Source organism: Mytilus galloprovincialis, chromosome 8 (assembly GCF_965363235.1).
Source record: "Mytilus galloprovincialis chromosome 8, xbMytGall1.hap1.1, whole genome shotgun sequence".
Taxonomy (NCBI): Eukaryota; Metazoa; Mollusca; class Bivalvia; order Mytilida; family Mytilidae; genus Mytilus; species Mytilus galloprovincialis.
This window is the reverse complement of record NC_134845.1, coordinates 96,351,158-96,377,374: the sequence shown is the minus strand read 5'-3', so window position 1 is coordinate 96,377,374 and position 26,217 is coordinate 96,351,158. Positions and strand designations below refer to the sequence as shown.

Here is a 26,217-nt window from a genome sequence, read left to right as displayed (position 1 = left end):
CTACAAGAAACAGACTGACAGATGGACCAACAGACAGAGTGAAGGAGAGAAAACCTTTGTCCTACAAGAAACAGACTGACAGATGGACCAACAGACAGAGTGAAGGAGAGAAAACCTTTGTCCTACAAGAAACAGACTGACAGATGGACCAACAGACAGAGTGAAGGAGAGAAAACCTTTAACTTTGTCCTACAAGAAACAGACTGACAGATGGACCAACAGACAGAGTGAAGGAGAGAAAACCTTTGACTTTGTCCTACAAGAAACAGACTGACAGATGGACCAACAGACAGAGTGAAGGAGAGAAAACCTTTGTCCTACAAGAAACATATATAAAGCACCATATTATCCTGGTGATAAACAACACTCTTAAATCTTATATCTTACCCCAAAAAAAAACATCCAATTTTAAACATTGTTCATATTACTTTGAAGTATTTGGACACTACGCCATAAAGATTATGCATACTTTCCTCATTCGGATTCACACTAAGCATATAACTTGACTAGGTCATAGACATAAGAAGACAACAGCAGAGTAAAGAACAGGTACTTCACATCTAGCAAATAACTTGACTAAGTCATAGACATAAGAAGACAACACCAGAGTAAAGAACAGGTACTTCACATCTAGCAAATAACTTGACTAAGTCATAGACATAAGAAGACAACACCAGAGTAAAGAACAGGTACTTCACATCTAGCAAATAACTTGACTAAGTCATAGACATAAGAAGACAACAGCAGAGTAAAGAACAGGTACTTCACATCTAGCAAATAACTTGACTAAGTCATAGACATAAGAAGACAACACCAGAGTAAAGAACAGGTACTTCACATCTAGCAAATAACTTGACTAAGTCATAGACATAAGAAGACAACAGCAGAGTAAAGAACAGGTACTTCACATCTAGCAAATAACTTGACTAAGTCATAGACATAAGAAGACAACACCAGAGTAAAGAACAGATACTTCACATCTAGCAAATAACTTGACTAAGTCATAGACATAAGAAGACAACAGCAGAGTAAAGAACAGGTACTTCACATCTAGCAAATAACTTGATTTAGTCATAGACATAAGAAGACAACACCAGAGTAAAGAACAGATACTTCACATCTAGCAAATAACTTGACTAAGTCATAGACATAAGAAGACAACAGCAGAGTAAAGAACAGGTACTTCATATCTAGCAAATAACTTGACTAAGTCATAGACATAAGAAGACAACACCAGAGTAAAGAACAGATACTTCACATCTAGCAAATAACTTGACTAAGTCATAGACATAAGAAGACAACAGCAGAGTAAAGAACAGGTACTTCACATCTAGCAAATAACTTGACTAAGTCATAGACATAAGAAGACAACACCAGAGTAAAGAACAGGTACTTCACATCTAGCAAATAACTTGACTAAGTCATAGACATAAGAAGACAACACCAGAGTAAAGAACAGGTACTTCACATCTAGCAAATAACTTGACTAAGTCATAGACATAAGAAGACAACAGCAGAGTAAAGAACAGGTACTTCACATCTAGCAAATAACTTGATTTAGTCATAGGCATAAGAAGACAACACCAGAGTAAAGAACAGATACTTCACATCTAGCAAATAACTTGACTAAGTCATAGACATAAGAAGACAACACCAGAGTAAAGAACAGGTACTTCACATCTAGCAAATAACTTGACTAAGTCATAGACATAAGAAGACAACAGCAGAGTAAAGAACAGGTACTTCACATCTAGCAAATAACTTGACTAAGTCATAGACATAAGAAGACAACACCAGAGTAAAGAACAGATACTTCACATCTAGCAAATAACTTGACTAAGTCATAGACATAAGAAGACAACAGCAGAGTAAAGAACAGGTACTTCATATCTAGCAAATAACTTGACTATGTCTGAGATTTGGAAAAGAATATAACTAATGCATGAACTGAAATACAAAACAAAATAATAATTAAGAACAGGTATTTCACATCAACTTGAAATAAGATGACTGTCTTGTACTTATTGAGAAAACAATAGGATAAAGTGCATTTAATGAAAAAATGTTCATATACAAAATAAATAATACAGACATTTAAACAAATAATTGTCAATAGCTCTATCCTGAAAGTCATTTATTTGTATTCTATTTAAAATCAAGTGTAATGTGTTCTAAAATTAATTGTGTTATAGTTACAGGTATTCCTTAGCCAAGAGGAATATGTTCTTGGATCAAAATGGTTTTCCAAACAGTCTAGTCTTATTATCTGTAATTCAAATTGCATCCTATTCCTGACTTTCGACTGAATGTTGATTTGGATGGTTGATGGGTGCATAGCATGAGATGCATATCCCGTCAACAAAACCTCTTTCGCTCCTTTTACGGTTCATGAAATTCCTACAGTTTTTGTTGGTTAGTTTCATTTGTCTCTAATTGGAATATTAAAATATATTATAAGCTTCTCAGCAACATAGATTATTTAATTCTATTTCACATGAGTGCTTAAAGAGTATTGATGATACCAACTATAACAAACACATCACTGATTAAAATAATAAACCTAAAAACACTTTTGAACAACAGGGCTCAACTTAATATATCAAAAAGTCACAATTGCAATAAGTCGACACATCCTCCTCTGAAGAATGAGATTTGGTGATTGGGGAATTGATGTTTAGCTGTTTTTACTGCAAATTAAATAAAGGATGAGTATGGCCTGTACAGTCTAAATTGTTATTGTGATATCATTGTAATAATACACAGATAATTCCCCCATGTCCGTCTCTCATGTAGATCCTCCAGCCTGCCTTCCCATGGTCAGAGTCGCTGAAATCATGGTCACTGTTCTCAGGTAGATAAACAGTCAGAAATGACCTTGGTCCATGTCCTAAACACAGGAGAACCTGCTTAAGCTGACCATCATGGAGGTAGTGATACAAATTTTCTCTGTAATTTTGATTTGTTTGAAAGTGTTGGGTTACTGTCAGTAAAAATCCAACTACAAATAAAAAGAGAAAACAATTATATTGTAAGTCTTATTTTGAGAGAAATAAAAGCAATAAATACATATTGATATTTACTCTCAATACTATTCCATTTTCTATGATTCTTAAAGGGGCATTAGTTGTAAATTTTCTATTCATAGACTTGACTCAAATTCTCATATTTGACTTAGAATTTAGAAAAGGTTTATCTTAATGATAAAAAGTATTTAATAAACAATTTACACTGCATAGGGTTGAAAATATGTATCAACATTTCAACAGTCATTTAACCCGATATAATATAGACATAAAATATATATAAATAAATAGATAGCAAACACCTGCAATTGGAATTTTCTCGGTCTGTTTAATTTCATAATATTGCGCTTAAAAAATATGTTTAACATCTTTTTTACCTGTATAAGAGTGAGTTTTTGTGATTCGAATAAGTCAATCAAATGATTTACAAAATGTACCCTTGTTTCACATTCTTTCCTTTAAATAACTGAACACTTCTAATTCACATGAAACTAATCCCTAGCTAAGATTAAATTGAAGGTCACACGAACAAGGATTCAATGAGATGGAATCATCACTTGCAAGTGAATAATTCATCATCAATGTTTCTTAGCTTATTTTGAAACAAGAATGTGTCCATAGTACACGGATGCCCCACTCGCACTATCATTTTACATGTTCACTGGACTGTGAAATTGGGGTCAATAATTTAATTTGGCATTAAAATTAGAAAGATCATATCATAGTTAACATGTGTACTAAGTTTCAAGATTGGACTTCAATTTCATCAAAAACTACCTCGACCAAAAACTTTAACCTGAGCTTCACACTATCTTCTCTTTTGTTCAGTGGACCATGAAATTGGAGTCAATACTTTAATTTGACATTAAAATTAGAAAGATCATATCATAGGGAACATGTGTACTAAGTTTCAAATTAATTGGACTTCAACCTCATCAAAAACTACCTAGTCCAAAAACTTTAACCTGAAGCGGGACGAACCAACGGACGAACGAACGGACGAACGGACCAGAAAACATAATGCCCCTCTACTATCGTAGGTGGGGCATAAAAATTGAACTAAACTCACTTCTAAATGCAAATTATCATTTCACTTTTTCACTTTCATTTATGATTGAACAGGAAAACAAAATCACATATTTTCTTTTTTTTTTTTATATCTCATAGGTTATGCCCCTTTAAAGGGTGGTTCTGATATATCTTTTGGGTTATCTTTACTCTCAATCAATCAGTAATTTTGCATTATTTGAAATTATTTGAAAAAGAAATTAAAATATTTCTTTTTGTCCAACCAGAATATATACCTGTTTCGTTGATAAAGTGTATTTCTTTAGGATGTCCTGCCAGTGTTATTGACTGTGTTATTTCGACTACTGCATCAGAATCTATTGTCTCCCTGTAATAATAGGATTTGTATGATTTTAAACCACATGGAATATTTTCCTGACCCTTTAATTACATAACATATAGTAACATTTACAAATAGGATTAACAAACAAGTATCAAGTGATTATCTTCATTCTTAGAGATTATTTCCTTTGGCCTGTATCACATTAATAACATTGATGGTACCAATTTTCCTGCAACAGATGCGCATTTTGACAATACATGTCTCTTCAGTGATGCTCGTGGCCAAAATATTTGAAATCCAAAGCTTATATAAAAGATGAAGAGCTATAATCCTAAAGATCCAAAATCCGTGAAAGGAATCAGACTTTTGCATGAGGGAGATACATTCCTTAATTTATAATAATTTATAACATTTTGTAACAGCAAATTTTAATAACACAAAAAAAATTGTATTTTCATGCCAGTAACGAAGTACTGGCTACTGGGCTGGTGATACCTTTGGGGACTAACAGCCCACCAGCAGAGGCATCAATCCAGTGGTAGTAATAACATTAATGGTACCAATGTTCCTACACCTGTATATTGGTGGAATAGTAAGATTTGAAAGTATTACAAATATTTGTGGAAGTGCAGCATTTTGTCTGTAACACAAATTTATCTATTAAAGTTTTGCAAACTTAAATAAAACAGTAGAACTTTAAAACTTGAATGATGATAAGGTACGTGTGAATCTTTAGAACAAGTAGTAGATTATCCACAACAATAGAAGAACTATGAAACTGGAATAATAAAGTACCTGTGAATCTTTAAAACAAGCAGTAGATTATCCACAGCAATGGCAGCTCTCGTATAGGTCCTGCCAATGTCATTAGTGAAACTGCCTTCTCCAACAACTTTAAAGGTCGTGAATTTTATTTTGTCTAGAATTTTTAAGTCGTCTTTCTCCCAAAAGTTGTTATCAAGAGGCCTAAAAAGTAAAACAAGATATTTTAACAATAACATTTTTCAAGCCTCATATATTTTGAAAAAGATTTTAAGGAGTTTTTTTGTCCTTAATTTATTTCTCTAAGCTTGGGCACAGCACCCATATGCTCAAGCAGGTCAGGGAATAAAACTTCATTGCCCAAAGCTTATAATGACATTCCACTAGCCAAACAGGTAAAAGTGCTTGCATGATACTTCTAGGCTTCACAGATCAGAGTATGCTGATTCATAGTGTCTATTATTTTAAATCGGCCAATGCTTATTACCAACAATGTTTAACATACTGGTAGCCAGCATAATCACTCATTGATAATATTAAAATGCTACAATAAATATTGCAGTGTAAGCCAACTCAGAGGCCAGATATCTTCAATTTCTATCATAGTATTTATTCTAACACATTTAAGTGAGGAAATAATTGGAAATGCTTTGGGTTGATAAACTTAATGGTAGTAATGAGGACAATCAACAAATTTAACCTTCCCTGAGTTTGTCAGGAGAATCAATACTTACTTGTTCAGTATAGGACTAAATGGTAGTAAAGAGGGAAGATCAACAAATTTAACCTTCCCTGAGTTTGTCAGGAGAACCATTACTTACTTGTTCAGTATAGGACTTAATGGTAGTAAAGAGGGAAGATCATCAAATTTAACCTTCCCTGAGGTTGTTAGAACAAATACTTACTTGTTCAGTATAGGACTTAATGGTAGTAAAGAGGGAAGATAAAGAAATTTAACCTCCCCTGAGTTTGTCAGGAGAACAAATACTTACTTGTTCAGTATAGGACTTAATGGTAGTAAAGAGGGAAGATCAACAAATTTAACCTTCCCTGAGTTTGTCAGGAGAACAAATACTTACTTGTTCAGTATAGGACTTAATGGTAGTAAAGAGGGACGATCAACAAATTTAACCTTCCCTGAGGTTGTCAGGAGAACCAATACTTACTTGATCAGTATAGGACTTAATGGTAGTAAAGAGGGAAGATCAACAAATTTAACCTTCCCTGAGTTTGTCAGGAGAACCAATACTTACTTGATCAGTATAGGACTTAATGGTAGTAAAGAGGGAAGATCAACAAATTTAACCTCCCCTGAGTTTGTCAGGAGAACCAATACTTACTTGTTCAGTATAGGACTTAATGGTAGTAAAGAGGGAAGATCAACAAATTTAACCTTCCCTGAGTTTCCCAGGAGAACCAATACTTACTTGTTCAGCATAGGACTTAATGGTAGTAAAGAGGGAAGATCAACAAATTTAACCTCCCCTGAGTTTGTCAGGAGAACCAATACTTACTTGTTCAGTATAGGACTTAATGGTAGTAATGAGGGAAGATCAACAAATTTAACCTTCCCTGAGTTTGTTAGGAGAACCAATTCTTACTTGTTCAGTATAGGACTTAATGGTAGTAATGAGGACAATCAACAAATTTAACCTTCCCTGAGTTTGTCAGGAGAACCAATACTTACTTGTTCAGTATAGGACTTAATGGTAGTAAAGAGGGAAGATCAACAAATTTAACCTTCCCTGAGTTTGTCAGGAGAACCAATACTTACTTGTTCAGTATAGGACTTAATGGTAGTAAAGAGGGAAGATCAACAAATTTGACCTTTCCTGAGGTTGTCAGGAGAACCAATACTTACTTGTTCAGTATAGGACTTAATGGTAGTAAAGAGGGAAGATAAAGAAATTTAACCTTCCCTGAGGTTGTCAGGAGAACCAATACTTACTTGTTCAGTGTAGGACTTAATGGTAGTAAAGAGGGAAGATCAACAAATTTAACCTTCCCTGAGGTTGTCAGGAGAACCAATACTTACTTGTTCAGTATAGGACTTAATGGTAGTAAAGAGGGAAGATCAACAAATTTAACCTTCCCTGAGTTTGTCAGGAGAACCATTACTTACTTGTTCAGTATAGGACTTAATGGTAGTAAAGAGGGAAGATCAACAAATTTGACCTTTCCTGAGTTTGTCAGGAGAACCAATACTTACTTGTTCAGTATAGGACTTAATGGTAGTAAAGAGGGAAGATCAACAAATTTGACCTTTCCTGAGGTTGTCAGGAGAACCAATACTTACTTGTTCAGTATAGGACTTAATGGTAGTAAAGAGGGAAGATAAAGAAATTTAACCTTCCCTGAGGTTGTCAGGAGAATCAATACTTACTTGTTCAGTATAGGACTTAATGGTAGTAAAGAGGGAAGATCAACAAATTTAACCTCCCTGATGTTGTTAGGAGAACCAATACTTACTTGTTCAGTATAGGACTTAATGGTAGTAAAGAGGGAAGATCAACAAATTTAACCTCCCCTGATGTTGTTAGGAGAACCAATACTTACTTGTTCAGTATAGGACTTAATGGTAGTAAAGAGGAAACATCAACAAATTTGACCTCCCCTGATGTTGTCAGGAGAACCAATACTTACTTGTTCAGTATAGGACTTAATGGTAGTAAAGAGGGAAGATCAACAAATTTAACCTTCCCTGATGTTGTTAGGAGAACCAATACTTACTTGTTCAGTATAGGACTTAATGGTAGTAAAGAGGGAAGATCAACAAATTTGACCTTTCCTGAGTTTGTCAGGAGAACCAATACTTACTTGTTCAGTATAGGACTTAATCGTAGTAAAGAGGGAAGATCAACAAATTTGACCTTTCCTGAGGTTGTCAGGAGAACCAATACTTACTTGTTCAGTATAGGACTTAATGGTAGTAAAGAGGGAACATCAACAAATTTAACCTTCCCTGATGTTGTTAGGAGAACCAATACTTACTTGTTCAGTATAGGACTTAATGGTAGTAAAGAGGACAATCAACAAATTTAACCTTCCCTGAGGTTGTCAGGAGAACCAATACTTACTTGTTCAGTATAGGACTTAATGGTAGTAAAGAGGGAAGATCAACAAATTTAACCTTCCCTGAGTTTGTCAGGAGAACCAATACTTACTTGTTCAGTATAGGACTTAATGGTAGTAAAGAGGGAAGATCAACAAATTTAACCTCCCCTGAGTTTGTTAGGAGAACCAATACTTACTTGTTCAGTATAGGACTTAATGGTAGTAAAGAGGGAAGATCAACAAATTTAACCTTCCCTGAGTTTGTCAGGAGAACCAATACTTACTTGATCAGTATAGGACTTAATGGTAGTAAAGAGGGAAGATCAACAAATTTAACCTTCCCTGAGTTTGTCAGGAGAACCTATACTTACTTGTTCAGTATAGGACTTAATGGTAGTAAAGAGGGAAGATCAACAAATTTAACCTTCCCTGAGTTTGTCAGGAGAACCAATACTTACTTGTTCAGTATAGGACTTAATGGTAGTAAAGAGGGAAGATCAACAAATTTAACCTCCCCTGATGTTGTTAGGAGAACCAATATATCTGCCACAGAACCCATGCTGAACATTTCTCCTAAGTAATCTACTTCATTCTGGAAACCATTGCAAGAACTTAACAACCTGTGTAATAAAAAATAACACTTAAAATGTATGCTGTTTTTAGAGTTAACATGTGATATCAAAATGACTAGGGATTAACTGTGTGTGTGTGTTGTCGAGTATATAGGTCAATCAGTATAAGTTTCCAACTGATATATTGATAACAAGCAACCCTTTTTTTTTACAAAATTTCTACTTGTGGGTACAAATTTTTGGGATTGTGATAATGTGGAAGTTGATCTGTATTTTATAAGCTAAAAGCAAATTACATGCTACATTGATGAAAATTAATATTCTAACAGTTTCTAATCATTTGCTCAGAAAACAATGAGGTTTTTGTGTATTTAGGATATAATTTAATCAAAGTACTGACACACTGTGTATTCAGTAGACTATGAGATATGTCAGGCCCGTAGCCAGGAATTTCCAAGGGGGTGTTATTTGGACTCATGAACTCGACTTTAACAGTCACAATTTGAACAGAACGTTGACTTTAACAGTGCTTATTTGGTTTCAAGGGGGGGTTTCGTCCAACCCCCCTGACTAAGGGTATGTGTGTATTTGTTATCTAAACTAAAGTACTGACACACTACTCAGTAGACTGTGAGGTTTGTGTGTATTTGTCATATAAACCAAAGAATGGCACACTGTTTACTCAGTAGACTGTGAGGTTTGTGTGTATTTGTCATATAAACCAAAGTACTGACACACTGTTTACTCAGTAGACAATAAGATTCTCTATTGGAAGCAAACTTACATATTACTCATGGTCAGACTATACACATTACTCTCCTGAGTTATAGGATCCATCTGTTTTGTATCAGTCAGAAGTTTGGTACGTAAATTATCATTAATCATTTCACCATGTCTGTCATATGTCAGATAATCCCTGTAAATAACATCAAACATGCAATAAAAATATCATCATAAAAGAACAGTACAAAACATTTCATAGTTTAAGAAAAAGCTAATTTTTTCAATAGATTAAATAAAAAATTATCAGCTCACATTTCAAGGACTTATTTACATTAAAATATGCATACACATTTTAAGCCATACGTTGACAGCAGCCTTAGAGTTGATTTAAAGTCTTATAGGACTGTAAGTATGCTTTATTTTATAACTGTAGGTTGATGCCTTGTTTTGACTTATGAGAACAGTCTTATAGGACTGTAGGTATACTTTATTTTATCACTGTAGGTTGATGTCTTGACTTGACTTATGAGTAAGGTCTTATAGGACTGTAAGTATGCTTTATTTTATGACTGTAGGTTGATGTCTTGACTTGACTTATGAGTTAGGTCTTATAGGACTGTAAGTATGCTTTATTTTATCACTGTAGGTTGATGTCTTGACTTGACTTATGAGTAAAGTCTTATAGGACTTTAAGTAAGCTTTATTTTATCACTGTATGTTGATGCCTTGACTAATGAGTAAGGTCTTATAGGACTGTAAGTATGCTTTATTTTATCACTGTAGGTTGATGTCTTGACTTGACTTATGAGAACAGTCTTATAGGACTGTAAGTATGCTTTATTTTATGACTGTAGGTTGATGCCTTGACTTGACTTATGAGTAAGGTCTGATAGGACTGTAAGTATGCTTTATTTTATCACTGTAGGTTGATGCCTTGACTTGACTTATGAGTAAGGTCTTATAGGACTGTCAGTATGCTTTATTTTATCACTGTAGGTTGATGTCTTGACTTGACTTATGAGTAAAGTCTTATAGGACTGTAAGTATACTTTATTCTATCACTGTATGTTGATGTCTTGACTTGACTTATGAGTAAAGTCTTATAGGACTGTAAGTATGCTTTATTTTATGACTGTAGGTTGATGCCTTGACTTGACTTATGAGTAAGGTCTTATAGGACTGTAAGTATGCTTTATTTTATCACTGTAGGTTGATGTCTTGACTTGACTTATGAGTAAGGTCTTATAGGACTGTAAGTATGCTTTATTTTATCACTGTAGGTTGATGCCTTGACTTATGAGTAAGGTCTTATAGGACTGTAAGTATGCTTTATTTTGTGACTGTGGGTTGATGCCTTGACTTGACTTATGAGTAAGTTCTTATAGGACTGTAAGTATGCTTTATTTTATCACTGTAGGTTGATGCATTGACTTATGAGTAAGGTCTTATAGGACTGTAAGTATGCTTTATTTTATCACTGTAGGTTGATGCATTGACTTATGAGTAAGGTCTTATAGGACTGTAAGTATGCTTTATTTTATCACTGTAGGTTGATGCCTGGACTTGACTTATGAGTAAGGTTTTATAGGACTGTAAGTATGCTTTATTTTATCACTGTAGGTTGATATCTTGACTTGACTTATGAGTAAAGTCTTATAGGACTGTAAGTATACTTTATTCTATCACTGTATGTTGATGTCTTGACTTGACTTATGAGTAAAGTCTTATAGGACTGTAAGTATGCTTTATTTTATGACTGTAGGTTGATGCCTTGACTTGACTTATGAGTAAGGTCTTATAGGACTGTAAGTATGCTTTATTTTATCACTGTAGGTTGATGTCTTGACTTGACTTATGAGTAAGGTCTTATAGGACTGTAATTATGCTTTATTTTATCACTGTAGGTTGATGCCTTGACTTGACTTATGAGTAAGGTCTTATAGAACTGTAAGTATGCTTTATTTTATCATTGTAGGTTGATGTCTTGACTTGACTTATGAGTAAAGTCTTATAGGACTGTAAGTATGCTTTATTTTATCACTGTAGGTTGATGCCTTGACTTGACTTATGAGTAAGGTCTTATAGGACTGTAAGTATGCTTTATTTTATCACTGTAGGTTGATGCCTTGACTTGACTTATGAAAAGATTTTTTTTAAGCTAAAAGTGTTTGAAATGCTTTCAATTCATTCATCAAGGGACGTTTTATACCTTTCTTTGCAAGATAGGTTTTACTTGTTGTCATGGTGATATGATAGACACAAAAACTTATTTACTGTGGATTCATTTATTTTTGGTGGTTATCAATTTTTTGTGGATTAAGGAAAATTTACTTGTTTGTGGAAATCTAATTTAATGCAAATCGGGTGTTTTGCCGAGATCTGCATACAAGCCTATAGAAAATTTGTCATTCCTTTAACATTTAATTTTATTAATGAATCCACAGTAACTATCGATAGCCCCAGCACTGGAGGAACTATAGATACATTAATGAATCCACAGAACTATAGATACAGAAACATACTAACCCATCTGCAGACCCAGGACCGTAGGCACTATAGATACAGAAACATACTAACCCATCTGCAGACCCAGGACTGGAGGAACTATAGATACAGAAACATACTAACCCATCTGCAGACCCAGGACCGTTGGCACTATAGATACAGAAACATACTAACCCATCTGCAGACCCAGGACTGGAGGAACTATAGATACAGAAACATACTAACCCATCTGCAGACCCAGGACTGGAGGAACTATAGATACAGAAACATACTAACCCATCTGCAGACCCAGGACCGTTGGCACTATAGATACAGAAACATACTAACCCATCTGCAGACCCAGGACTGGAGGAACTATAGATACAGAAACATACTAACCCATCTGCAGACCCAGGACCATTGGCACTATAGATACAGAAACATACTAACCCATCTGCAGACCCAGCACTGGAGGAACTATAGATACAGAAACATACTAACCCATCTGCAGACCCAGCACTGGAGGAACTATAGATACAGAAACATACTAACCCATCTGCAGACCCAGGACTGGAGGAACTATAGATACAGAAACATACTAACCCATCTGCAGACCCAGCACTGGAGGAACTATAGATACAGAAACATACTAACCCATCTGCAGACCCAGCACTGGAGGAACTATAGATACAGAAACATACTAACCCATCTGCAGACCCAGCACTGAAGGAACTATAGATACAGAAACATACTAACCCATCTGCAGACCCAGCACTGGAGGAACTATAGATACAGAAACATACTAACCCATCTGCAGACCCAGGACCGTTGGCACTATAGATACAGAAACATACTAACCCATCTGCAGACCCAGGACCGTTGGCACTATAGATACAGAAACATACTAACCCATCTGCAGACCCAGGACCGTTGGCACTATAGATACAGAAACAATCTGATCTCTTCATCATCATTGGTGTTTGTTTGGCAAAATGTACAAATTTGAGGCTCAGATGTACAAAGGATGGTTTCATAAATAACTCTCTTGTTGTTGTATTCAATATCTGAAATATAAAACTTAATTTCAGACTGTTCTGCAACAAACCCTCTGAGAATATTGTACATAGTTTCAACACAAAAAGGTCTTAAAGAATCATTTAAACACTATAACTGATAGTTACCATAAAGAAAAATGTTAAAGATATATTCGGAGTGTAAATTGTAAGAGAGGTCGCACTGACATGCAGCTCTAACAGAAACATTTTGAGAGTTTTGCTGAGAACTACTAAACAGAGAGCTCATAACAATCTGAAAATATTGCTAAGAGTATTTACACAGCACTAAAAAAAAACTTATAATATTGCCAAGAGTAGTCACAGCTCTAAAAAAAATATTCTGAGAGTTTTGGAGAGAGTAGTCACTAAGGGAGCTCTAAAAGAAATGTTCTGAGAGTTTTGGAGAGTATAGTCACACAGAGAGCTCTAAAAGAAATATTCTGAGAGTTTTGGAGAGAGTAGCCACACAGAGAGCTCTAAAAGAAATATTCTGAGAGTTTTGGAGAGAGTAGCCACACAGAGAGCTCTAAAAGAATTATTCTGAGAGTTTTGGAGAGTATAGTCACACAGAGAGCTCTAAAAGAAATGTGCTGAGAGTTTTGGTGAGAGTAGTCACACAGAGAGCTCTAAAAGAAATATTATGAGAGTTTTGTAGAGAGTAGTCACACACAGAGTTATAAAAGAAATGTTCTGAGAGTTTTGGAGAGAGTAGTCACTTAAGAGAGCTCTAAAAGAAATGTTCTCAGAGTTTTGGAGAGTGTAGTTACACAGAGAGCTCTAAAAGAAATGTTCTAAGAGTTTTAAAGAGAGAAGCCACTTAAGAGAGCTCTAAAAGAAATATTCTGAGAGTTTTGGAGACAGTAGTCACACAGACAGCTCTAAAAAAAATATTCTGAGAGTTTTGGAGGGAGAAGTCACTTAAGAGAGCTCTAAAAGAATTATTCTGAGAGTTTTGGAGAGAGTAGTCACTTAAGAGAGCTCTAAAAGAAATGTGCTGAGAGTTTTGGTGAGAGTAGTCACACAGAGAGCTCTAAAAGAAATATTCTGAGAGTTTTGTAGAGAGTAGTCACACACAGAGTTATAAAAGAAATGTTCTGAGAGTTTTGGAGAGAGTAGTCACTTAAGAGAGCTCTAAAAGAAATGTTCTCAGAGTTTTGGAGAGTGTAGTTACACAGAGAGCTCTAAAAGAAATGTTCTAAGAGTTTTGGTGAGAGTAGTCACACAGAGAGCTCTAAAATAAATATTCTGAGAGTTTTGTAGAGAGTAGTCACACACAGAGTTATAAAAGAAATGTTCTGAGAGTTTTGGAGAGAGTAGTCACTTAAGAGAGCTCTAAAAGAAATGTTCTCAAGAGTTTTGGAGAGTGTAGTTACACAGAGAGCTCTAAAAGAAATGTTCTAAGAGTTTTGGTGAGAGTAGTCACACAGAGAGCTCTAAAAGAAATATTCTGAGAGTTTTGTAGAGAGTAGTCACACACAGAGTTATAAAAGAAATGTTCTGAGAGTTTTGGAGAGAGTAGTCACTTAAGAGAGCTCTAAAAGAAATGTTCTCAGAGTTTTGGAGAGTGTAGTTACACAGAGAGCTCTAAAAGAAATGTTCTAAGAGTTTTGGTGAGAGTAGTCACACAGAGAGCTCTAAAAGAAATATTCTGAGAGTTTTGTAGAGAGTAGTCACACACAGAGTTATAAAAGAAATGTTCTGAGAGTTTTAAAGAGAGAAGCCACTTAAGAGAGCTCTAAAAGAAATATTCTGAGAGTTTTGGAGAGAGTAGCCACACAGAGAGCTCTAAAAGAATTATTCTGAGAGTTTTGGAGAGTATAGTCACACAGAGAGCTCTAAAAGAAATGTGCTGAGAGTTTTGGTGAGAGTAGTCACACAGAGAGCTCTAAAAGAAATATTCTGAGAGTTTTGTAGAGAGTAGTCACACACAGAGTTATAAAAGAAATGTTCTGAGAGTTTTGGAGAGAGTAGTCACTTAAGAGAGCTCTAAAAGAAATGTTCTCAGAGTTTTGGAGAGTGTAGTTACACAGAGAGCTCTAAAAGAAATGTTCTAAGAGTTTTAAAGAGAGAAGCCACTTAAGAGAGCTCTAAAAGAAATATTCTGAGAGTTTTGGAGACAGTAGTCACACAGACAGCTCTAAAAAAAATATTCTGAGAGTTTTGGAGGGAGAAGTCACTTAAGAGAGCTCTAAAAGAATTATTCTGAGAGTTTTGGAGAGAGTAGTCACTTAAGAGAGCTCTAAAAGAAATGTGCTGAGAGTTTTGGTGAGAGTAGTCACACAGAGAGCTCTAAAAGAAATATTCTGAGAGTTTTGTAGAGAGTAGTCACACACAGAGTTATAAAAGAAATGTTCTGAGAGTTTTGGAGAGAGTAGTCACTTAAGAGAGCTCTAAAAGAAATGTTCTCAGAGTTTTGGAGAGTGTAGTTACACAGAGAGCTCTAAAAGAAATGTTCTAAGAGTTTTGGTGAGAGTAGTCACACAGAGAGCTCTAAAAGAAATATTCTGAGAGTTTTGTAGAGAGTAGACACACACAGAGTTATAAAAGAAATGTTCTGAGAGTTTTGGAGAGAGTAGTCACTTAGGAGAGCTCTAAAAGAAATGTTCTCAGAGTTTTGGAGAGTGTAGTTACACAGAGAGCTCTAAAAGAAATGTTCTAAGAGTCTTGGTGAGATTAGTCACACAGAGAGCTCTAAAAAAAAATTCTGAGAGTTTTGTAGAGAGTAGTCACACACAGAGTTATAAAAGAAATGTTCTGAGAGTTTTAAAGAGAGAAGCCACTTAAGAGAGCTCTAAAAGAAATGTTCTGAGAGTTTTGGAGACAGTAGTCACACAGACAGCTTTAAAAAAAATATTCTGAGAGTTTTGGAGGGAGAAGTCACTTAAGAGAGCTCTAAAAGAATTATTCTGAGAGTTTTGGAGAGAGTAGTCACTTAAGAGAGCTCTAAAAGAATTATTCTGAGAGTTTTGGAGAGAGTAGTCACTTAAGAGAGCTCTAAAAGAATTGTTCTGAGAGTTTTGGAGAGAGTAGTCACTTAAGAGAGCTCTAAAAGAATTATTCTGAGAGTTTTGTAGAGAGTAGTCACTTAAGAGAGCTCTAAAAGAATTATTCTGAGAGTTTTGGAGAGAGTAGTCACTTAAGAGAGCTCTAAAAGAATTGTTCTGAGAGTTTTGGAGAGAGTAGTCACTTAAGAGAGCTCTAAAAGAATTATTCTGAGAGTTTTGGAGAGAGTAGTCACTTAAGAGAGCTCTAAAAGAGTTATTCTGAGAGTTTTGGAGAAAGTAGTCACTTAAGAGAGCTCTAAAAGAATTGTTCTGAGAGTTTTGGAGAGAGTAGTCACTTAAGAGAGCTCTAAAAGAATTATTCTGAGAGTTTTGGAGAGAGTAGTCACACAGAGAGCTCTAAAAGAAATTTTTTGAGTGTATTGGAGAGAGTAGTCACACTAGTATTAAAATACATTCTGAGTGTATTGGGAAGAGTATTTCATAGACAGCTCTAAAAATACATGAAGAATATGTCCATGGGACACAGAAGATGCCCCCTCTGGCGTATTACACTATAAAGGGACATAACTAGAGATTTGTAAAAGTGATGCCACCAAAACTGGAATTTGATCTGTGTTTTATGGTTATGAGCATTGTGTGTAAGTTTCATAACATATGGTTGAGGACAGTTTGAGACAAAACCAATTATGGGATGTTCATACAAATGAACAAGGGTAACAATTAATGCCCCCTTACTGCTGTGGGGGCATAAACATATTCTTAGAATATTGCTTAGAGTAGTCACATCTTGAAGCTGACAAATAAATGTTTATAATTATAATGAGTAAATGTTGATTGTCATAACTCAAAGCTAACACAAGTCCTCTATTAAATACACAGACATCCATGACAGAGAACACATCAAATGATGACAGAGGTTTCTTATCTTTATATTTACCATGAGTAGATGTTGATTGTCATAACTCAAAGCTAACACAAGTCCTCTATTAAATACACAGACATCCATGACAGAGAACACATCAAATGATAGAAGAGGTTTATTTTCTTTCTTCATTTGTTTCTTCTTGCCTTTTTTATCAGTCTGCTTTTTGTCCTTTTGTTTTTTCTGGAGGTTATATTTAATATACTGCTCTAGGTTACCAGTAGATGTTAGGTCTCCAGTCTGTAAATATATAAAACAATGAGCTCACAATTGTTGACAGGGACCCAGAATAACAATCAGTATAGAAAATACAATGGCAACTACATACTACGTCTACTTTTGGAAGACCTTGATGATAAAGATACATTTGATAAAAATTTCAAATAAGTTTGAGAGTGCTGAGAAACAAAGTTATTTAACAAACATTTCAAAGGGACTTAATTCCTGTTAAAATAGTTGAAAGGGACTGATTTTGAAACTCTTCCAAAATATCAATGATTTGAATGTCAGTAAAATCTGATATGAAATGTATGCGTTAGAGCTCTTACCACGCAAGTTCCTATACAATTGACATTCCAAGGGACATCATCCCTGTTTAAATAATTAATAAGAGTTAAATTGCCTTTCAAACTCATCAATGACATTAAAGATATGATCCAATTAACCTTGATATAAAATTTCATATCAATCCTACAAGAAATGTGTGCATGAGGGAGATTACAATGCAATTTCTCATGATTTATATTTCTAAGGTCATAACTTCTTAAATAAATAGATGATTGGCAAGGATTTTCAAACTAATTTGAAACATTCTGGTATAAATTTTTGATACAAATTTGATCAAACTCTTGCAATAATTGCAGACAAACCAGCACAGACAGACTGATATTATATGTTCTCTCTTCTCTTTGATTGGGAAGAAATTAAGAAATCCTAATTCAATTTCAATTTAGGGACTGAAAACATTAGTGAGTGTTAAGTAAATATAAAACCAGACAGCAAAATTATAAACGGGTAATAAAACAAAGAATATCATATTACAGCACTAAAACAATTGTCATACAATGGGGGAGGTTGAGCTAGCTATAAAACAAAGTTAAACTTAACATTTTCTTTGGAAAATGCCTGTACCAAGTCAGGAATATGTTCTGTTGATTGATACGGTTTGATTTTCTCAGTTTTTACAGAATTCACCTTTAATTGGGTGTTTTTGTTATACTTTCCTTGAATTTGCCTTGTAATTGGGTATTTTTGTTATTGAATTTGCCTTGTAATTGGGTATTTTTGTTATTGAATTTGCCTTGTAATTGGGTATTTTTGTTATTAAATTTGCCTTGTAATTGGGTATTTTTGTTATTAAATTTGCCTTGTAATTGGGTATTTTCGTTATTGAATATGCCTTGTAATTGGGTATTTTTGAAATTAAATTTGCCTTGTAATTGGGTATTTTTGTTATTGAATTTGCCTTGTATTTGGGTATTTTTGTTATTGAATTTGCCTTGTATTTGGGTATTTTTGTTATTGAATTTGCCTTACATTTGGGTATTTTTGTTATTAAATTTGCCTTGTAATTGGGTATTTTTGTTATTGAATATGCCTTGTAATTGGGTATTTTTGTTATTAAATTTGCCTTGTATTTGGGTATTTTTGTTATTGAATTTGCCTTGTATTTGGGTATTTTTGTTATTGAATTTGCCTTGTATTTGGGTATTTTTGTTATTGAATTTGCCTTACATTTGGGTATTTTTGTTATTAAATTTGCCTTGTAATTGGGTATTTTTGTTATTGAATATGCCTTGTAATTGGGTATTTTTGTTATTAAATTTGCCTTGTCACTGTGCTTAAACGGCTGTGGGTAACTTAAGTTACCCACAGCCCAAGATGGAGTCGCCTTGCGTCGGTTAGGGACTTCTCTTCTATAGAATAACAATACCATGGATGCATCAATTAAACCACTGAATTAAAAAGTTGTATTAATCGTTTAGGGAAACCCCTAAACTAACAAGTGATTAAATTCTACAAAATAAACGATCACAGCACGATTTGAAAAAACGCTTAGGCTGTCCGTAACTTAAAAACAACTTGTCCGTAACTTTTTTCATTATACCAATAGGAATGTCCGTAACTTTCAAAGAATCGACATACGTGGATTACATAATTAGAAAGGAAGTAGATCTCTAGTATGATATAATTCATTTGAATTAGAATGGAAGACAAAATTGGGAATAATATGAAAAAAATAACGATAAATCCGTTAAACTCGGGTCTGATTTTTTATAACGTCGGGATACCAAAATCGCCCTGTTCGGAGGGTGGTTTCCTACCATTGCAGATAATCTGTTGAAACATCATTGTTGATTTTTATTTTTGAACAAGTAGACTACACAAGTAATTTTTACACATGCATGTGGCGTGTATGGACTAAATGATTTTCTGCCAGCAACGACAAGAGTAGATCATGCGTAAATCCGGGATTAATTTTTTTTTTTTTTGGGGGGGGGTACCAAAATTTCGCAATCACATGACAATTATCAAAGGTTCAGCCAAAAACAATTATATTCAAAAGACATTCATTTCCATTGATTTAAAAAAAAATCACTTAATTCTAAGTCCAATGACATTACGATTCGATTAGAATTTATAGTGGCCTGTTGCATTCGATGCTCGAACTTTATAGTCAGATTTGCAGTAAATGGGAAAACTTGAAGAAAGGACATTTTGTAAAAATGAATAAAACCTAGTTTTACAGCTAGCTGCATATTTCACTTGTATGAAAGTTGCATTAAATTTCATTAAATTGAACTAAACTGAAAGACACAATAGTTAAAATTCAGTGACTTAAAAGGAATAGAGCAATCAACATAGTGTAACAATTAGAAATAGTATATGAAAATATGAATAACTAAAACAACAGGGTAATTTAATAGTTTCACGATCCCTGATAACATACAAAGAGAAATAAAAAAAAAAACCATAAAAAACACTATAACTTACTGGTGGGATGTATAAATACCGAGCCGACGGTCAAAGAGTATTTATCAAAATACACATAAAAAGAAACAGAGGTGAAAATAAACCGCAGGCAGATACGACGCACATCATTTAATAAAAGTTCAAACCATAACCAGGATCGAGTACCACAAACCCCACATAAAACCTCTGTGGTGTAAGTATGATGCGTTAATAAAATCACATTTGGTGGTGAATGAGTAGTATAAACGGCCATGAAGGTTACAAATATGATGTTATTTATTTTCTAATTGTTGAAATTATAGTTCTTAAAATTTTAAATCAAAAGTTACCCACATCTGAAAATAAAGTTACGGACAGTCTGCTTAGTTTCGATCAAAAAGTTACGGACGTCTTATGCATTTTTTAAAGTTGGTCTTGCGCTTTAGTGAACTCTATATTAACAAATTTATGGTAATTGTTAATTATTTCTTCATTCAATAATCCTATAAATATTTACATTGTGCATGAAAAACGTCGCAAAAGGTACATGTTGTATGAATTAAATATCAACGAGTTTAGAGTCCGCCATCTTGGGCTGTGGGTAACTTAAGTTACCCACAGCCGTTTAAGCACAGTGCCTTGTATTTGGGTATTTTTGTTATTGAATTTGCCTTGTATTTGGGTATTATTGTGTAGATTGTTACCAGAGGATGAAAAGCTGGTTCAGTAAACGACCATCCTCTGTTGATAAACTTTCTCATTGCTCTCAGAACCTCAGCTTTCTGATCCTTATCCATACTGGTGAACTCTTTCAACTTGGTTTGTACATTCTGTAACAGTGGAAATAACAAAAACTTTAAAGAGGTTTATTCATATAATTTATAGTTTATAATTCTATGGTTATATAACATATGTTTATAATCCTATGGTAATATAACATATGTTTATAATTCTATGGTAATATTACATATGTTCATAATTCGACGGTTATATAACATATGTTCATAATTCTTATTGCAATATAACGTTCTATTTTCATAAGTAAATGGCAATTATGTGACACATTTTGATAATAAAATTGAGAATAGAAATGAAATGGGGAATATATCAGAGAGACAACAACTGGATCAAAGAGCAAATAACAGCTGAAGGCCAACAATGGGTCTTCAATACAGCTAGAAAATCCCATACGAGGATGTGTGCCTCAGCTGGCTCCTAAAAAAATATGTATACCGGTACTAGTTCAGTGAAAATAGATGCCATCCTAAACTTCAAAACATATAAATGAACTAAAAGTATGATTAAATCAATATTAATACAATAACAAACTGTTGAAATGGTATAGTTAGTCCAGAATTTAAGTTCAGAGAAACTTCTAGAAATAAATGGAGAATGACACAGATGATGACTCTGCATGCATACAAAGTAATAAAGGGACATTACCCAATGAAAGTCGAAAGTGACACAACTCAAATCTGAGTTTTGTGATAATAAGCATTGTGCATATTCTTTCATAACATTTAGTTGAAGCAAATCTTAGGTTAGAAAACGGTAACAAAAATTTCAGCAATTTTCGAATCGTAAAGGAGCATAACTCTAGAATGTTAAAAATAACGCCACCAAAATTCAAACTTGATTTGTGTTTTGTTGTAATAAGCATTGTGTATAAATAAAATAAGTATGGAAAGAAAATTGTTGAACTGATGCACTGATTTTCAAATAATCCCATTCCCCAAACATACTGGACCTATTGCTTTAAGTACCTCAGAAATGGCAAAACCACAAACTTTAACATTCATCAATGCACCTTGAAAATTAGGTAAATGTTATACATTGTATTGAAACCTGTCATACTGAAAATACACCTCAAGTCCTTACAACCATTCTATACATCAAGTATAGTTGACCAGTAGCTTATGAACAATTCCAGGTATGCAACTGGTAAACATAGTGCGTTAATTTACGTTTTTTGATAGAGTTAAGCCTGCCAATTGATATTTTATCGGGTGTTTTTCTATGTTGTGATGTTATGCTATTGTTTCAGGAAAAGGGAAAAGGTTTGGTACCATTAAAACGTTTAATCCCGCTGCAAATGTTTGCACCTGTCCTAAGTCGGGAATCTGATGTACAGTAGTTGTCGTTTGTTTATGTAATTTATACGTGTTTCTCGTTTCTCGTTTTTTTATATAGATTAGACCGTTGGTTTTCCCGTTTGAATGGTTTTACACTAGTAATTTTGGAGCCCTTTATAGCTTGTTCTTCGGTGTGAGCCAAGGCTTGGTGTTGAAGGCCGTAGATTGATCTATAATGGTTTACTTTTATATATAGTTATTTGGATGGAGAGTTGTCTCATTGGCATTCACACCACATCTTCCTATATCTATGTACACTGAATCATAACTCATCATCTTATTTCTTGACAACAAAGTTCCCCAGTACAATGAGTGTGGTAAAATTTATAACATTAGGAAAAAAGGAAGTGGTTTCACAGCATAATCATCTTCGCTAACCAAAGTTTACTATGGCGCCTAGTCCCCCTGCCCTCAACCCTTGGCAGATTAAGCAAATATTTCTGATCATAATTTTTTACCTTTAGCAGCTCTTGAACTCTCTTCTGTCTGGAGGTGTTAAAATGGTTGTGTCTTGTGTTTACAAATTTTGTGAAATAGGAACTAAACAAATATTTTCATATTCAAACATTCACTCAAAAACCTTTCCAAGGAACTTCATTTAGTTGATTAAGGACTTCGAAATTGTCACTAAATATCTTCCTATGTTTTATAGGGGTTATTACACAATCAACATCTGGCAATTGTTAATTTACATTATCTACATTTAAACGTGATCATCTTAAGAGTGATTTTTGATTGGATGCAGTCAGTTACAACTGAGATCAACGAAAATAATTAGCTCAGAACTCAGAAATTTTATCTTAATTCGACATTCGGGTGGAGAGGAGGGGACTAGACCATAACCCTTGGTTAGCTAAATGAGATGCAGCATGACATGATAATGACAAAAAATACCCTGCAAATATTGAAATTGTTAAAAGTTAAAGGTTAAATGATAGTACCTCACATTTAAACCACCTAAGTCGATGGTAAACATTCATTTTTGTTTTTTGTCCATCTGTACCTGTCCATACGAGATGACAAAGGTTTGGGTTACTGCTAAAATCACTTGGTATCCTTGATACACATCCATACATGTTGGTATGAATCAGATGAACAGTTTCACCAAAAGGCCCTCTGTACACTTCTGTCATGGTTGGTAGGAGCGATGTTGTAGCTGAAAGTAGAATAAATCTTGAACTATATACAGTTTAACTCTATCATGGTCAGTAGGATTGATGTTGTAGCTGAAAGTAGAATAAATCTTGAACTGTATACAGTATAACTCTATCATGGTCAGTAGGATTGATGTTGAAGCTGAACGTAAAATAAATCTTGAACTGTATACAGTTTAACTCTATCATGGTCAGTAGGATTAATGCTGTAGCTGAAAGTAAAATAAATCTTGAACTGTATACAGTTTAACTCTATCATGGTTGGTAGGATTGATGTTGTAGCTGAAAGTAAAATAAGTCGTGAACTTAATACAGTTTAACTCTATCAAGGTTGGTAGGATTGATGTTGTGGCTGAAAGTGAACTCAAATCTTGAACTGTATACAGTTTAACTCTATCATGGTTAGTAGGATTGATGTTGTAGCTGAAAGTAAAATAAATCTTGAACTGTATACAGTTTTACTCTATCATAGTCAGTAGGATTGATGTTGTGGCTGAAAGTAAAAATCAAATCTTGAACTGTATACAGTTTAACTCTATCATGGTCAGGATTGATGTTGTAGCTGCATGTTAAATAAATATATATTGTAAATGATATCTTGCTTGAAATAAGGGAGATAAATTTGTACTTTTGGTTTACACAAAGTTCCTCTCAGTGGCTATTTAAACAAAAACTTGAATTTGAAAGTTGATTTGATATTTTAGAAACCAACCAAATAATGGAACTCTGCAAGTTTAGGACAACAAATCATAAGCTACTTATTGAATGGATGGCAAAATATACAACGTGAAAAAAGTGTGTGCACATTATTCGACTTCAATGAAATTGGTGACGAATTTCATCACAGTATGTCATGCAGGAAATTTGCCAACATCTGAAATTTATTTATTCAAGAAAAAATTTCAAAATTTCCAAATACACTTAAATTTAGTAATCTTATGACCTGCAAAAGAAAATCGATACTTTCGAAACTCTGCAAATTTATTAAAATTGTTAATAAAGGGTTGTGTGATCCGGGGTGACACCTCTCTCATGCATGTTGATTTGTTATTAATATTATGTTTTCTCTGTACAATTCAAATATAAATGCCGGCTTATTGAGAAATAATGATATATAGTGTCCTTATTGATTTGCTTTAAGCTAATTCCAAAAATAAATCCTTACTATGTACTTTTTATGAAATAAGTGCATTTTCATACTGCTATATAATGCTTCCCCACAAACTGAATTATCACATATTAAATATCATTGACCTACCACTAGTGCTTCCCCACAAACCAGTGGCATAGCCAGGGTTAAACTGATGTGGATGCGAAAAAAAATTTGGGGCCATTTTATGCAGAAAATTATTTTTTGGATGATTTTCCCTGTATGCATGTGAACTCCACTAGAATCAGACACTGGCTAGATTTTTGTTTAATTTCAAAATACCCACCAATATAGATTTCGAAAAAGAATTTTATTGTTTTCTCGAAAGTACAATCATTCAATTCAGAAATATTTGATGAAAGAGTTTCACACCGAATCTAGACTTGCTACATGTCACTTCCTAATTATGTTTTTTTTTCTTCAATTTTGCCCCTTTAACAATTTTACTGCTATAACTAGGAGATCACCATTATACTAACATCTGTAGGAAAAAAGGGCAATCAGTAGGCTGGCAGTTATCAGTAAACATCAGTAAGAAAGAAATAACAGAAAGGAAATTGTAGCAAGTCTACACCGAATCTTATATTTGACATCTCAACCAGATGCTCCGCAGGGCACAGCTTTATACGACCGCAGAGGTTGAACCCTGAACGGTTGGGGCAAGTATGAACACAACTTTCAAGCTTGATTCAGCTCTAAATTTGGACTGTGATTAAATAGTTGACACAGCATAGTTTTCTGACACAGAATGATGTGGTCTACTGAACTTAAAATGTTTGTTTTGCTTTTGAGCAATTCACTATGCTGTTGAATATTAATCCTCTCAAAAAAATTGAAGAAATAGCAATAACTACTCATTTAGATACATCATAAAATATTAAAATGTAAAAAAAGTGCTTGTTATCACTGAATGGTAAAGATTGTTTTAATTTATCAGTTGGTAGTAAAAGTAAAAATATACATTGTATATTGTATAAAACAATGATTTAAGTTGATTCAACTACTATTCTGGACAAAGAAAGATAACTCCAATCAATTGAAAATATTTGCTATTGCACAATACTGTGCAATTGAAGATTTCTTGCTATTGCTCAATACTGTGTAATTGAAAATTTCTTGCTATTGCAAAATACTGTGCAATTGAAGATTTCTTGCTATTGCTGAATACTCTGCAATTGAAAATTTCTTGCTATTGCACAATACTTAATATAATAATTTTGGATCCTGATTTGGACCAACTTGAAAACTGGGACAATAATAAAAAAATTAAGTACATGTTTAGCATATCAAAGAAGCCCAAGAATTCAATTTTTGTTAAAATCAAGCTAAGTTTAATTTTGGACCCTTTGAAACTTTATGTTGACCAATTTGAAAACGAGACCAAAAATTAAGAATCTACATACACAGTTAGAATCGGCATATCAAAGAACCCATTTATTCAATTTTTGATGAAATCAAACAAAGTTTAATTTTGGACCCCGATTTGGACCAACTTGAAAACTGGGCCAATAATCAAGAATCTAAGTACATTTTTAGATTCAGCATATCAAAGAACCTAACTGATTCATTTTTTGTCAAAATCAAACTAAGTTTAATTTTGGACCCTTTGGACCTTAATGTAGACCAATTTGAAAACGGGACCAAAAGTTAAGAATCTACATACACAGTCATGACAGTTAGATTCGGCATATCAAAGAACCCCAATTATTCAATTTTGATGAAATCAAACAAAGTTTAATTTTGGACCCTTTGGGCCCCTTATTATGTTGGGACCAAAACTCCCAAAATCAATACCAACCTTCCTTTTATGGTCATAAACCTTGTGTTTAAATTTCATAGATTTCTATTTACTTGTACTAACGTTATGGTGCGAAAACC

At 34.0% G+C, this 26,217-nt stretch overlaps 1 protein-coding gene across 4 annotated transcripts in view; it reads right to left on the bottom strand.

Annotated features, from left to right (window-relative positions):
• Positions 1 to 2,036: 2,036 nt before the first annotated feature.
• LOC143042883 (uncharacterized) overlaps positions 2,037 to 26,217 on the bottom strand; it is a 69,299-nt gene continuing 45,118 nt past the window's right edge. For 3 of the 4 annotated variants that reach the window (XM_076215377.1, XM_076215379.1, XM_076215380.1), the window contains exons 11-19: positions 22,977 to 23,191; positions 20,608 to 20,733; positions 16,967 to 17,191; positions 12,879 to 13,033; positions 9,547 to 9,678; positions 8,649 to 8,810; positions 5,170 to 5,340; positions 4,328 to 4,419; positions 2,037 to 2,998 (exon numbers count right to left, since the gene is read on the bottom strand). In XM_076215377.1, coding sequence (XP_076071492.1) covers positions 2,745 to 2,998; positions 4,328 to 4,419; positions 5,170 to 5,340; positions 8,649 to 8,810; positions 9,547 to 9,678; positions 12,879 to 13,033; positions 16,967 to 17,191; positions 20,608 to 20,733; positions 22,977 to 23,191 — 1,532 coding nt within the window. In that variant the 3' untranslated portion in view covers positions 2,037 to 2,744. Of the gene's footprint in view, positions 2,999 to 4,327; positions 4,420 to 5,169; positions 5,341 to 6,650; positions 6,704 to 8,648; positions 8,811 to 9,546; positions 9,679 to 12,878; positions 13,034 to 16,966; positions 17,192 to 20,607; positions 20,734 to 22,976; positions 23,192 to 26,217 lie in introns of all 4 variants that reach the window. The other variant, XM_076215378.1, reaches the window with a different exon arrangement.